At 37.2% G+C, this 16,056-nt stretch overlaps 1 protein-coding gene across 1 annotated transcript in view; it reads right to left on the bottom strand.

Annotated features, from left to right (window-relative positions):
- Positions 1-16,056, bottom strand: part of SPTA1 (spectrin alpha, erythrocytic 1) — a 100,586-nt gene that overhangs the window by 20,652 nt on the left and 63,878 nt on the right. Inside the window, exons 40-42 of the mRNA XM_035279487.3 lie at positions 4,807-4,905; positions 3,613-3,781; positions 2,910-2,986 (exon numbers count right to left, since the gene is read on the bottom strand). Coding sequence (XP_035135378.3) covers positions 2,910-2,986; positions 3,613-3,781; positions 4,807-4,905 — 345 coding nt within the window. The remainder of the gene's footprint in view (positions 1-2,909; positions 2,987-3,612; positions 3,782-4,806; positions 4,906-16,056) is intronic.

Raw genomic sequence — 16,056 nt, forward strand, 5'->3', positions numbered from 1 at the left:
GCACCATGCACCTGGAAAAGCTGCAGGCACTCAATACCAGCCATTGAAAGCAGCTGGGACGGGGACTGTACCCTAAAAAGCCACAGTGGTGGAGTTGTTCAAGACTATGGGAGCCCACCTCTTGCATCATAGTGCCCTGGATGTGGGACATGGAGTCAAAAGAGATCATTTTGGAACTTCAAAGTTTAATGACTGCCATATTGGATTTCAGACTTGCATGAGGCCTGTAGCCCCTTTGTTTTGGCCAATTTATCCCATTTGGAAATAGGGTATTTACCCAAAGCATGTATCTCCATTGTATTAAGGAAGTAACTATCTTGCTTTTCATTTTACAGAATCATGGACAGAAGGGATTTACCTTATCTCAGAAACTTTGAACCTAGACTTTTGAACTAATGTTGGAATAAGTTAAGAATCTGCGAGACTGTTGGAAGGGCATAATTGTGTTTTGAAATGTGAGGACTTGAGATTTGGGAGGGCCCAGAGGTGGAATAATATGATTTGGCTGTCTCTCCACCCAAATCTCATATTGAACCATAGCTCTCATAGTCCCCACATGTCATGGGAGGGACTCAGCAGGAGATAATTTAATCATGAGGGCAGTTACCCTCATGCTTTTCTTATGACAGTGAGTGAGTTCTCATGAGATCTGATAGTTTCATAATGGGCTTTTTCTCCTTTGGCCTGGCAGTTCTCCTTCCTACCATGTGAAGAAGGATGTGTTTGTTTCCCCTTCTGCCATGATTGTTAAGTATCCTGAAGCCTCCCCAGCCATGCTGAACTGTGAGTCAATTAAACTTCTATTCTTTATAAATTACCCAGTCTTGGGTATGTCTTCATTAGCAGAATGATAATGGCCTCATACATTAATATTAAGGAAATACTGGAGTATGATATGACATTCTAAATTTTCACAATAAAAACCAAATATTTCCTACAGCACCTACCTTTCCAAGATTCTCTTATATGACTTACTACAATATTTGTTCTAATTTGTAGCAGTGTACTACTAGGGATCTTGGAAGTACACAAACTAACAAAAGACCTCCTAGACGTGCCAATTATACAAACATATTTTTTTTGCAGAAACGTCGATATCAAAATCACACAATATTTGGGAAGTTCACCTTTCAGTTTTGATAGAGTGGCTTGTGTTTGAGGATAACTTTATTAACAGCTTGATACAGGTACAAAAAGTCAGCTGCTTGAAATGGATCAGAATGAAACCTAGGTAGCTACAACTCAAGGGACTAAAATTCCAGACAGAGGAGAACAGCACTGAAGTCAGAATAATAGTCTCTCCAAATTTCCCTTTGAAGTACAAGCTGTATAAGTTCTTATACATTGAAGTATTAGAGGCTGAGGAGTAAGCATTGCTCAGAGCATTTGACAATCTCATGGAGATAAAGAGACATAAATTGGCATAATAGGGAACTGTGGCAGCCAGGATTTGAGGAGATACAACAAGGAAACTGCAGAAAAATAGTGAATATCCTGTTGTCTTTTCCCCTGAAAGTATTGCAGATGCCAAAACTCTATAGGACACAAGTCCTAGAAGCCAAGCAGAAATGATAACCAAAAACAAGATCCTAACTAGAGTTTTCAGTAGTGACACAGTACTGACTTCAGGACCCATCAAGCAGAAGCAGCCCTCGTTAAAGGGTTTCCATTGAAATGCCTGAAAGTCCATAGGGGCAAAGTCGAAAAGTGAGTACTCAAAGAAATTGAAACTATGTCCTGTATCATTTCAATCCCTGACCAAAAAGTAGTAGGTTGGATGGCAGAGGGTGTTTAGTTATTGCTTTAAACCATAATTCATTGGTCAATTATAATACTTTAAATATCAACAGACTCACTTACCATAAATTTTATCAAGTTAGAGAAAGTAATACCCAACTACATAACATTTATAAAAGACACATATAAAATATAGACACAAAAATGTTTTTTAAAGCCCTAAAGGTGGAAATAGTTATTTCTGCAGACACTAAAAAATGTTAGCACAGTATACTGGTATCTGAAAAAGTAGACTTTAAATCAAAAAATATAATTCAAGATAAAGAGGAACATTTTATAATTAAAATTATCAATTCAATAAGATGATTTCACAATTCAAAATGTCAACACAACTTTTAGCCTAACCTCAAAATTTATAAAAATATTTAAACAACATGATTAAAAATGAAAATCTGGTTGGTAATATAAACCACTGAAAAATACACATCCTTTTCAAATGTACATATAATATACAATGAAATAGACAATTGCTAAATATAAATCAAGTTTCTGAATAATACAGAATATGTTTTTAAAATATAGTGCAATTAAAATAGATATAAATGTCAAACAGATAATGAGAACAGTCCCAAATATTTAAAATTAAACAATTTACTATGAAATGATAAATGGATAATAGAAAAAATCAAATAACAAATCTCAGAAAAAAATTTCACTAAATGAAAAAGAAATGACAAAATTTGTGGAATGTAGCTAAAGCTTTGCTTTGGGAAAAAAACATATATTTAAAATTGATATATTAGAAAAGATAAAAGGCTAAAATTTTGACAATCAAATTATCCATTTCAAGTAATTAAAAGAAAACATCAAAGTAATCCCAAATAAAGTAAAAAAATGATAATAATATAAAAAGCTATTAATGGAATAGATACACAAAAAAGAGAAAAATTAAAAGCTGAAAGTTGACTCTCTAAAAACAAAGTGTTGAAAACCCAGTATCAAGACTCATGAGAATGGATAAAATAATAATGAGGAAATTATTAATATTAAGAAGGGACAATCTTACAGATGCTACACACAACAGAGTCCAAAAATTCAGAAATACATAATCATGGAGGATGAGCTTCTATGTGAATCAGGTCTTGGCCTTACCTAACATCTATCAATCTCACCTGTTTTGCCAGGAGTGTGAGGAAGTCACCAAGGTCTGCACCATTGCCATTGGTCTTCAGGCTTGTTTCCTTATCAGCTAAAAAGCAAAAATAATTAAGAGGAGAAAGACAGTTGGTCTTGTTTGAGTTATGGTAAGGAGAAAGAGAATATTTATAATGCACAAGAAAGCTTCTTGACTCTTAGAGTTGATGATTCATTAGAATATGTGAGCAGTGGGGATCAATGGATCATTTTTCTACTTAGGTAGCATAAAACTTAATGAAACAGAGCTAGGGTTATGAGAGTTTTTGAGTACTTCATAGAAAGAAAAGGGAGAAATCGTAAATTAGATAAAAATTTTAAGTAAATCAAACAAACATTTTAGATTATTTCTTAGAACAATTTGCTATGGCTTTCCCTTTCTGAATATCACACACAAAATCTCCAATTCCCCAAAAATGTGTTCTCTGGAGTTACGGGACATAGTCACTGCGTCAGCATAGTTCTCTCTCTCAGTGTGTGTGTGTGTGTGTGTGTGTGTGTGCACGCACGTGCGCATATGCGCACAAACATAAGTGTAATTCTGTCCAGAAAGGATAGGAATGGGTAGTGATGGAAACACCTCTTTTCATATGGTAAGAGAAAAGTCCCAGAGACCATCGTACACATGGGATTTATTAGGATTTCTCAAACCCGAGGGACCCTGGACCTGACACATTATACCTATCCAGGCCTCTACCACATCAGCCTTCCAGTTGAATTCCTGAAAGGCATAATCATCTTCCAATTGCAACTTCCAAACAGCTATTGCCTTGGCCAGAGAAGGGGTCTTTTCATTGAGAGCCTCTATCTTGGAAGAAATCTCTTTGTTCTGACTTTCCTCCTGTAAAACCTGTGAGAAGGAGAGAGACAAATATATTTATGAACGTGAAGGGCTAGAAATGTGAATCCTTTAGTACCAATAGAAAGCACTCATCTCTCTCATTTCAATTATATAACCACAGCCCTCTGGTTTAATGTAATTACTTTATTATTCTTTCATGTCTAAGAAGGTTATTTCCATTCCAGCATTTAGATGATCTTCTCATGCATTTCTGTAAAAGTGTGACCTTCTTAGTTGGTATAAGTTTCTAGAAGGTAGGGAGTCATCTCTGCTCTGCTTAATGGTCTTAATAGCAGTTAGATCAATGAGGATCTATTTAAAAAGCTACATTTAAACAAAGAAATAATTCTCAAACTTAAAAGAAGTTTCAGTGTGGTTTCCCTCCTAGAGGCTTAGAAAGAAAATTCTCCAAATTATTACAACATTCTATGACCAAAGCTAGTGATAAGACTTTTAAAAACACCATGTTCTGTATAAGACAACAAGAACGTCAGGCCGGGCGCGGTGGCTCACGCCTGTAATCCCAGCACTTTGGGAGGCCGAGGCGGGTGGATCACGAGGTCAAGAGATCAAGACCATCCTGGTCAACAAGGTGAAACCCCGTCTCTACTAAAAATACAAAAATTAGCTGGGCATGGTGGTGTGCGCCTGTAGTCCCAGCTACTCGGGAGGCTGAGGCAGGAGAATTGCTTGAACCCAGAAGGCAGAGGTTGCGGTGAGCCAAGATCGTGCCATTGCACTCCAGTCTGGGTAATAAGAGCGAAACTCCGTCTCAAAAAAAAAGAAAAAAAAAAGACAACAAGAATGTCAACAAAGGATTTAAGGAAAACTAAAATGTGTATGTATACAAACTTGAAAAAAGAATTACAGCAATTGAGTAGATAATTGTTTCCTAACCACCACTACAACAAAACGCAGTTTAGAAGAGACTGTTAAAGTTCTGCATGTGATATTAGCACTGCTCATGTTTCTATATTTGGGCCAGTCTCTTTTGGAAAATGGAAGTTTGAGCTGGAATTCCTTAACTAGCTCACCTTATTTAGGATGTCTTCTCCTTGTGCACACACATTTTGTACTCGGGTCTCATGGACAGCAAAGTCGTTTTCCAAAGCTTCATGCTTCTTTAGCAAGCTCTGCATAAATGAATCAGTGAGAATCAAGGTATCCAAAGCTAGAAAATCTATTTTCACCCATATTCAGAACAACTGTACTCAATTGCTTCCTCTAATTCTCACTTATCAGTGACTGCAACTTACTGGAAAAAAGAGTCAAAGATATACAAGTGACACTCTAACTTAGTATGTGAACTGTTATCTTTTTTTTTTTTTTTTACTTTTCTTTTTTTAAATTGCATTTTAGGTTTTGGGGTACATGTGAAGAACATGCAAGATAGTTGCATAGGTACACGTGTAGCAGTGTGATTTGCTGCCTTCCTCCCCATCACCTATATCTGGAATTTCTCCCCATGCTATCTCTCCCCAGCTCCCCACCCCCCGCTGTCCCTCCCCTATTTCCCCCCAACAGACCCCAGTGTGTAGTGCTCCCCTCCCTGTGTCCATGTGCTCTCATTGTTCAACACCCGCCTATGAGTGAGAACATGCAGTGTTTGATTTTCTGCTCTTGTGTCAGTTTGCTGAGAATGATGGAACCAACAACCCAAATGCCCATCGATGATAGGCTGCACAGGGAAAATGTGGCACATATACACCATGGAATATTATGCAGCCATCAAAAATGATGAGTTCGTGTCCTTTGTAGGGACATGGATGAACCTGTTATTTTATTTTGATTTTGGAATGAACGTTTTGACTAAAGTCATATATAGAGATTCCTCCATATTGAGATTTATCCAATTCAATGAAACAATGTGTCTAGCAGGAAAAAAAATAGTATTAATAACATTGTAAACTAAGCCCTGATCCTAAAGAGAGGGAATGAGAACATGGAGCTGCCATTGACTATCACTCCAAGTCTTCTCTGACTGCTTTCTGGAAACATGATGTCTATAAAGCTGGCAGAATGAAAAGAGAAGTGAGGCTGAAGCATGAAGAGTGGTACTTTGTCTTCTGTTGTACTTTCCAGAGAAATATCTATATAAGCCCATTATCACCATCACCACGAGCACCCATCACTGCCACTGCTCCCACTGCTGCTTTCATCTCTGTCTTAGCATAAAAGCACTCTGTCAATTTTTTTTTCTGTACAACATAGTAACTCAGGCTAAAGGAAGAAACAATTTCTATGACTATTATTATGCTTTTTCAAAACCGCTTTTGAAAATAAAAGAACTTTCAGTTCATGATGTTGAGGCACTAAAATAAGATGGTTACTCATTGTAAAACAAGATGAAGTACATTATAGTATATATATATATATATAGATATAGATATAGTTTGTCTCTCTTGACCTATCTATCTATCTGAATATATACAGAGCAGCTAATATTCTTATTTAACATAGATGCAAAACTCCTCAGCAAAATACTAGCATACAGAATGCAACAGCACATTAAATTATTATATACCACAAACAAGTGGAATTTATCCCTGGGATGCAAGGATGGTTCAACATATGCAGATCACTATATGTGATACAACACATTGTCACAATAAAAGATAAAACTACAGCATCATCTCAACAGATTCCGAAAAAAAATGACAGAATTCAGCACTCATTGATGATAAAAACCATCAAAAAGAACAGAAGGATATTATTTCAATGTGATAAAGTATATGTATTAAATGCCCACAGCTAACATAACATTTAACAGTGAAACAAAGAGCTTTTCCTCTAAGATTATGAACAAGGCAAAGATGCTCATTCTAACTATTTCTATTCAACATAGTACTGGAAGTCCTAGTAAAAGTCATCTAAATAAGAAAGGAAGAAGTAAAACTGTGTTTGTTTGCAAGTGCTATAATCTTAAATACAGACGACTCTGAAGACTCCATAAAAAAAAAACTGTTAGAACCAGCAAACCAATCAGCAAAGTTACAGAACAAAACTCAAAACATAAAAGTCAGTTTAGAAATTATTAACTAACAATAAACTATCTGAAAAAGAAATTAAGAAAATAATTCCTTTTACAATCACATCAAAGAATAAAATATATAAAAATAAATGTAAGGAGGTGAAAGCTCATACACTGAAAACTAGATAACATTGACAAAAAGAAAGTAAAGAAGGCATAAAGAAATGGAAAGACATTCTTTGTTCATGGATTAGAAGATTTCATAGGTTTAATATGTGAACACTACCCACAGTGATGTACAGAGGCAATGAAATACCTATTAAATCCCAATGGCATTTTTTACAGTAATAGCAAAATCAATTCTAAACTTTTTTTTGGAAAAGATGACAAGTAGTCAAATCAATCTTGACAAAGAAGAACAAAACTGAAGGTATTACACTTCCTGACTTTAAAATATGTTAAAAAGCTACAATAATTAAAAGTATGATACTGGCATAAAAACACACATAGATGAATAAAACAGAATAGAGATCCAAACAATAAACCCATGTACATGCAGTCAACCGATGTTTGATAACAGTGCCAAAAATATACAATGGTCAATAGTTTCTTTAACAAATAGTGCTAGGAAAACTGCTATTCACTTGCAGAATAATGAAATAAAACCCTTATGCCATACCCAGGAATCAACTCAAAATTGACTAGAGACTTAAATGTAAGTCTTGAAACTGCAGAACTCCTGAAAGAAAACACAGGGTAAAAGCTTCATGATATTGGTCTTGGCAATGGTTAAATAGACATGACACTGAAAGCACAGGCAACTAAAAGGAAACACAGGGTAAAAGCTTCATGATATTGGTCTTGGCAATGATTAAATAGACATGACACTGAAAGCACAGGCAACCAAAAGGAAACACAGGGTAAAAGCTTCATGATATTGGTCTTGGCAATGGTTAAATAGACATGACACTGAAAGCACAGGCAACTAAAAGGAAACACAGGGTAAAAGCTTCATGATATTGGTCTTGGCAATGGTTAAATAGACATGACACTGAAAGCACAGGCAACTAAAAGAAAACACAGGGTAAAAGCTTCATGATATTGGTCTTGGCAATGATTAAATAGACATGACACTGAAAGCACAGGCAACTAAAAGAAAACACAGGGTAAAAGCTTCATGATATTGGTCTTGGCAATGATTAAATAGACATGACACTGAAAGCACAGGCAACTAAAAGGAAAAAGTAAACGAGTGGGAGTATATAAAGCTAAAACTTCTGTGCAGCAAAGGAAACAATCAACAGAGTGAAAAGGAAACCCACAGAATGAGAGTTAATACTTATAAACTATTTCTCTGATAAGGGGTTAATAACTAAAATATATACAGAACTAACATAACTCAATACTAAAAAGTAAAAAATAAAATAAAATAAAACCCTAATAACTTGATTTAAAAATGGGCTAAAAACAAATGTGACACCTCATACAGTACAGCTCTGGCTCACATCTGGTGGGTACCCTTCTGGGACGAAGCTACCAGAGGAAGAAACAGGTGGCAATCTTTGCTGTTCTGCAGACCCCGTAGGTGATTCCCAGGCAAGCAGGGTCTGAAGTGGACCTCCAGAAGTCCTGCAGCCGAGGGACCTGACTGTTAGAAAGAGGAAGTTAAATTGTCTCTATTTGCAGATGACATGATTGTATATTTAGAAGACCCATCATCTCAGCCCAAAATCTCCTTAAGATGATAAGCAACTTCAGCAAAGACTCAGGCTATAAAACTGATGTGCAAAAATCACAAGCATTCCTGTACACTAATAACAGACAAACAGAGAGCCAAATCATGAGTGAACTCCCATTCACAATTGTTACAAAGGGAATAAAATACCTAGGAATACAACTAACAAAGGACGTAAAGGACCTCTTCAAGGAGAACTACAAACCACTGTTCAAGGAAATAAGAGAGGACAGAAACAGATGAAAAAACATTCCATGCTCATGGTTAGGAAAAATCAATATTGTGAAAATGGCCATACTGTCCAAAGTAATTTATAGATTCAATGCTATCCCCATCAAGCTACCATTGACCTTCTTCACAGAACTGAAAAAAAAACACCTTAAACTTTATATGGAACCAAAAGAGAGCCCTCATAGCCAAGACAATCCTAATTAAAAAAATAAAGATGGAGGCATCACACTACCTGACTTCAAACTATACCTAAAACTACAGTAATCGAAAAGCATGGCACTGGTATCAAAACAGAGATATAGACCAATGGAACAGAACAGAGGCCTTAGAGGCAATGCCACACATCTACAACCATCTGATCTTTAACAAACCTGACAATCAATGGGGAAAGGATTCCCTGTTTAATAAATGGTGTTGGGAAAACTGGCTAGGTATATGCAGAAAGTTGAAACTTGACCCCTTCCTTACACTTATACAAAAATTAACTCCAGATGGATTAAAGATTTAAACATAAAACCTAACGCCATAAAAATTTTAGAAGAAAACCTAGGCAATACCATTCAGGACATAGGCATAGGCAAGGACTTCATGACTAAAACACCAAAAGCAACGGAAACAAAAGCCAAAATACACAAATGGGATCTAATTAAACAAGAGCTTCTGCACAGCAAGAGAAACAATCATTAGAGTGAACTGGCCACCAAATGGAAAAAAAATTTTACAATCTACCCATCTGAAAAATGGCTAATATTCAGAATCTATAAAGAACTTAAAACAAATTTACAAGAAAAAGCAACCCCATCAAAAATGGGCAAAGGATATGAACAGACACTTCTCAAGAGAAGACATTTATGCAGCCAACAAACATATGAAGAAATGCTCATCATCACTGGTCATTAGAGAAACGCAAATCAAAACCACATTGAGATACCATCTCACACCAGTCAGAATGGCGATCATTAAAAAAGTCAAGAGACAACATGCTGGAGAGGATGTGGAGAAATAAGAATGCTTTTACACTGTTGGTAGCAGTATAAATTAGTTCAACCACTGTGGAAGACAGTGTGGCAATTCCTCAAGGATCTAGAACTAGAAATACCATTTGACCCAGCAATCCCATTACTGGGTATATACCTAAAGGATTATAAATTTTTCTATTATAAAAACACATGCACATATATGTTCATTGTGGCACTGTTTACAATAGCAACAACTTGGGACCAACCCAAATGCCCATCAATGATAGACTGGATAAAGAAAATGTGGCCCATATATACCATGGAATACTATGCAGCCATAAAAATGGATGAATTCATGTCCTTTGCAGGGACATGGATTAAGCTGGAAACTATCATTCTCATCAAACTGACACAAGAACAGAAAACCAAACACCACATGATCACCCTCATAAGTGGGTGCTGACCAATGAGAACACATGGACACAGGGAGGGGAACATCACACACCAGGGCCCATTGGGGGGTGAGATAGCTAGGAGAGAGACAGGAGGGAGTGGGGGTATTGGGGAGGGATAATATTAGGAGAAAGAACTAATGTAGATGACAGTGAGATGGATGTAGCAAACCCCCATGGCATGTGCATACCTATGTAACAAACCTGCACAATCTGCACATGTACCCAGAACTTAGAGTATAATAATAAAAAAGAAAAAGAAAAAAACAAGTGTGTAAAATAGTTTGAGGCCAATTACTTTGTATGTTTGTGACTGTCTCTGTAGGGATTACCATGTAAATGAAATAAAAAGCTCCATTATTGCTAAAAACAAACAAAAAACACATGTAAAAAGAATGCTTAATATCACTACTTAGCAGGGAAATGCAAATTAAAGCCGCAATGAGATATCACCTTACCCCTGAAAGAATGGCCATGATTCAAAAGTTAAAAAATAATAGATGTTGGTGTGGATGTGGTAAAAAGGGAACACTCTTACACTGCTGGTGAAAATGTAAACTAGTACAACCACTATAAAAAATGTATGGAGATTTCTTAAAGAACTAAAAGTACAACTACCATGCCACCCAGCAATCCCACTATCGGATATCTACCCAAAGGAAGAGTCATTCATGAAAAAGACACATGCATGCTTCTGCTTACAGCAGTACAATTCACCGTTGCAAAAATACGGAACTAACTTAAATGCCAACTCACGAGTGGAAAAAGAAAATGTGGTATATATACATCACAGAATAGTTCTCAGCCATAAAATGAAACAAAATAATGGCATTTTCGGTGACCTTGTTAGAACTGGGGGCCACTCTAAGTGAAGTAACTCAGGAATGGAAAATCAAGTATCTTATGTTCTCATTTATAAGTAAGAGCTAAGCTTTGAGGATGAAAAGGCATAAAAAATGGTATAATGGACTTAGAATACTTGAGGGAAAGAGTGGGAAAGGGGTGAGAGATAAAGACTACATATTGGATATAGTGTACACTGCTTGGGTGATAAGTGTGCCAGAATTTTAGATATCACCACTCAAGAACTTATCCATGTAACCAAAACCACCTGTACCTCAAAAACTATTGAAATAAATAAATTTAAAAAATAAAGAAAAACGAGCTAATAAGTTTAATAGAAAATTATCCAAAAAGGCATGTAAATGCCCCTCAGGTATATAAAAAGCTGTTTCAGGTAACTAACCATTAGGAAAATACTAACTAAACCACAATGAGATATCACCTCACACCTGTCAGGATGGCTATTAACAAAAACAAAAGACCAGTGTTAGTGAGGATATGCAGAAACTAAAACCCTTTCACATTGTTAGTGAGAATGCAAAATGGCACAGCTGTTACGGAAAACAACGCGACTGTTCTTCAAAACATTTAAAATAAGACTACCTTAGAGGAATATGAATGAATTAAAGGAGCTGAAAAACACAATACGAGAACTTCGCGAAGCAAACACAAGTTTCAATAGCCGAATTGACCAAGCAGAAGAAAGAATATCTGAAGTCGAAGACCAACTCAATGAAATAAAACGAGAAACCAAGATCAGAGAAAAAAGCGCAAAAAGGAATGAACAAAGTCTCCAAGAAATGTGGGACTATGTGAAAAGACCTAACCTACGTTTGATAGGTGTACCAGAAGGGGACGAAGAGAATGAATCCCAGCTGGAAAATACTCTTCAGGACATCATCCAGGAAAATTTCCCCCACCTAGCAAGACAAGCCAACACTCAATTGCAGGAAATACAGAGAACACCACAAAGATATTCCGCAAGAAGAGCAACCCCAAGGCACATAATCGTCAGATTCAACAGGGTTGAAATAAAGGAGAGAATACTAAGGGCAGCCAGAGAGAAAGGTCGGGTCACCCACAAAGGGAAGCCCATCAGACTCACAGCAGATCTCTCTGCAGAAACGCTACAAGCCAGAAGAGAGTGGGGGCCAATATTCAACATTCTTAAAGAAAAGAACTTTCAACCCAGAATTTCATATCCAGCCAAACTGAGCTTCAGAAGTGAAGGAAGAATAAAATCCTTTGCGAACAAGCAAGTACTCAGAGATTTTGTCACCACCAGGCCTGCTTTACAAGAGCTCCTAAAAGAGGCACTACACATAGAAAGGATCAATCAGTACCAGCCATTCCAAAATCACACTGAATGCTAAAGAGCTTCAACATAATGAAGAATCTACAACAACTAACAGGCAAAACAGCCACTTAGCATCAAAATGGCAGTATCAAATTCACACATAACAATATTAACCCTAAATGTAAATGGACTAAATGCACCAATCAAAAGACACAGACTGGCAAATTGGATAAAAATCCAAAACCCATCAGTGTGCTGTATCCAGGAAACCCATCTCACATGCAAGGATACACAAAGGCTCAAAATAAAGGGATGGAGGAAGATTTACCAAGCTAATGGAAAGCAAAAAAAAAGCAGGAGTTGCAATTCTCATCTCTGATAAAATAGACTTTAAAGCAACAAAGATCAAAAGAGACAAAGAAGGCCATTACATAATGGTAAAAGGATCGATACAACAAGAAGAGCTAACGATCCTAAACATATATGGACCCAACAAAGGAGCACCCAGATACATAAGGCAAATTCTTAATGACTTACAAAAGGACTTAGACTCCCACACAATAATAGTGGGAGACTTTAACACTCCACTGTCAATACTAGACAGATCAACCAGACAGAAAATCAACAAGGATATCCAGGGCTTGAACTCAGACCTGGAGCAAGCAAACCTGGTGGACATTTACAGAACTCTCCACCCCAAATCCACAGAATACACATTCTTCTCAGCACCACATCACACCTACTCTAAAATTGACCACATAATTGGAAGTAAAGCACTGCTCAACAAATGCAAAACAACTGAAATCATAACAAACAGCCTCTCAGACCATAGTACAATCAAGTTAGAACTCAGAATTCAGAAACCGACCCAGAACCGCACAGCTTCATGGAAACTGAACAACTGGCTCTTGAATGTTGACTGGGTAAACAACGAAATGAAGGCAGAAATAAAGAAGTTCTTCGAAACCAATGAGAACGAAGACACAACGTGCCAGAACCTCTGGGACACATTTAAAGCAGTCTCTAGAGGAAAGTATATAGCAATAAGTGCCCATATGAGGAGAATGGAGAGATCCAAAATTGACACCCTATCGTCAAAATTGAAAGAGCTAGAGGAGCAAGATCGAAAAAACTCAAAACCCAGCAGAAGACAAGAAATTACTAAGATCAGAGCTGAGCTGAAGGAGATTGAGACACGAAAAACCCTTCAAAAAATCAATAAATCCAAGAGCTGGTTTTTTGAAAAGATCAACAAAATAGACAGACCACTAGCCAGATTGATTAAAAATAAAAGAGAGAACAACCAAATAGATGCAATAAAAAATGATAAAGGGGAAATCACCACAGATTCCACAGAAATTCAAACCATCATCAGAGAATATTACAAACAACTATATGCGCATAAACTAGTAAACCTGGAAGAAATGGATAAATTCCTGGACTCCTGTGTCCTCCCAAGCCTAAACCAGGAGGAAGCTGAAACTATGAATAGACCAATAACAAGGTCTGAAGTCGAGGCAGCAATTAAGAGCTTACCTCACAAAAAAAGCCCAGGTCCAGACGGGTTCACAGCCGAATTCTACCAGACACACAAGGAGGAGCTGGTACCATTCCTTCTAAAACTATTTCAAACAATCCAAAAAGAGGGAATCCTTCCCAAATCATTTTATGAGACCAACATCATCCTGATACCAAAACCCGGCAGAGACCCAATGAGAAAAGAAAACTTCAGGCCAATATCCATGATGAACATAGATGCAAAAATCTTCAATAAAATATTGGCAAGCCGATTGCAACAGCAAATCAAAAAACTTATTCATCATGATCAAGTAGGATTCATCCCGGGGATGCAAGGCTGGTTCAACATACGCAAGTCTATCAACGTAATTCACCACATAAACAGAACCAAAAACAAAAACCACATGATTATCTCAATTGACGCAGAGAAGGCATTTGACAAAATTCAACAGCCCTTTATGCTAAAAACCCTCAATAAACTCGGTATCGATGGAACGTATCTCAAAGTAATAAAAGCTATTTATGACAAACCAACAGCCAATATCATACTGAATGGGCAAAAACTGGAAGCATTCCCTTTGAAATCTGGCACTAGACAAGGATGTCCCCTCTCACCACTCCTATTCAATACAGTACTGGAAGTTCTAGCCAGAGCAATCAGGCAAGAAAAAGAAATAAAGGGTATTCAAATAGGAAAGGTGGAAGCCAAATTGTCTCTATTTGCAGACGACATGATAGTATACCTAGAAGACCCCATTGCCTCAGCCCGTAAACTCCTGAAACTGATAAACAACTTCAGCAAAGTCTCAGGATATAAAATCAATGTGCAAAAATCACAAGCATTCGTCTACACCAATAACAGACTTAAAGACAGCCAAATCAAGAGCGAACTGCCATTCGCAATTGCTACAAAAAGAATAAAATACCTTGAAATACAACTCACAAGGAACGTAAGGGACCTCTTCAAGGAGAACTACAAACCACTGCTTAACGAAATCAGAGAGGACACAAACAGATGGAGAAACATTCCATGTTCATGGTTAGGAAGAATTAATATCGTGAAAATGGCTATACTGCCCAAAGTAATTTACAGAATCAACGCTATCCCCATCAAGCTACCATTGACTTTCTTCACAGAACTGGAAAAAACCACCATGAACTTCATATGGAACCAAAAGAGAGCCCGCATAGCCAAGTCAATTCTAAGCAAAAAGAACACAGCAGGGGGCATCACACTACCGGATTTCAAACTATACTACAAGGCTACAGTAATCAAAACAGCATGGTACTGGTACCAAAACAGAGATATAGACCAATGGAACAAAACAGAGGCACCGGAGGCAACACAACATACATACAACTATACAATCTTTGATAAACCTGACAAAAACAAGCAATGGGGCAAGGATTCCATGTTTAACAAATGGTGTTGGGAAAACTGGCTAGCCATGTTGACTGGGTAAACAACGAAATGAAGGCAGAAATAAAGAAGTTCTTCGAAACCAATGAGAACGAAGACACAACGTGCCAGAACCTCTGGGACACATTTAAAGCAGTCTCTAGAGGAAAGTATATAGCAATAAGTGCCCATATGAGGAGAATGGAGAGATCCAAAATTGACACCCTATCGTCAAAATTGAAAGAGCTAGAGGAAAGCAGAAACTGGACCCCTTCCTGACACCTTACACTAAAATTAACTCCAGATGGATTAAAGACTTAAACATAAGACCTGGCACCATAAAAACCCTAGAAGGAAATCTAGGCAAAACTATCCAGGACATAGGAGTAGGCAAGGACTTCATGAACAAAACACCAAAAGCATTGGCAACAAAAGCCAAAATAGACAAATGGGACCTAATCAAACTCCACAGCTTCCGCACGGCAAAAGAAACAGTCACTAGAGTGGATCGGCAACCAACAGAATGGGAAAAAATTTTCGCAGTCTACCCATCTGACAAAGGGCTGATATCCAGAATTTACAAAGAACTCAAGCAGATTTACAGGAAAAAAACAAACAAGCCCATTCAAAAGTGGGCAAAGGATATGAACAGATACTTTACGAAAGAAGACATATATGAGGCCAACAATCATATGAAAAAATGCTCATCGTCACTGGTCATCAGAGAGATGCAAATCAAAACCACATTGAGATACCATCTCACGCCAGTTAGAATGGCGATCATTAAAAAATCTGGAGACAACAGATGCTGGAGAGGATGTGGAGAAAAAGGAACACTTTTACACTGTTGGTGGGAGTGTAAATTAGTTCAACCACTGT

This window comes from Callithrix jacchus, chromosome 18, assembly GCF_049354715.1.
Source record: "Callithrix jacchus isolate 240 chromosome 18, calJac240_pri, whole genome shotgun sequence".
NCBI lineage: Eukaryota > Metazoa > Chordata > Mammalia > Primates > Cebidae > Callithrix > Callithrix jacchus.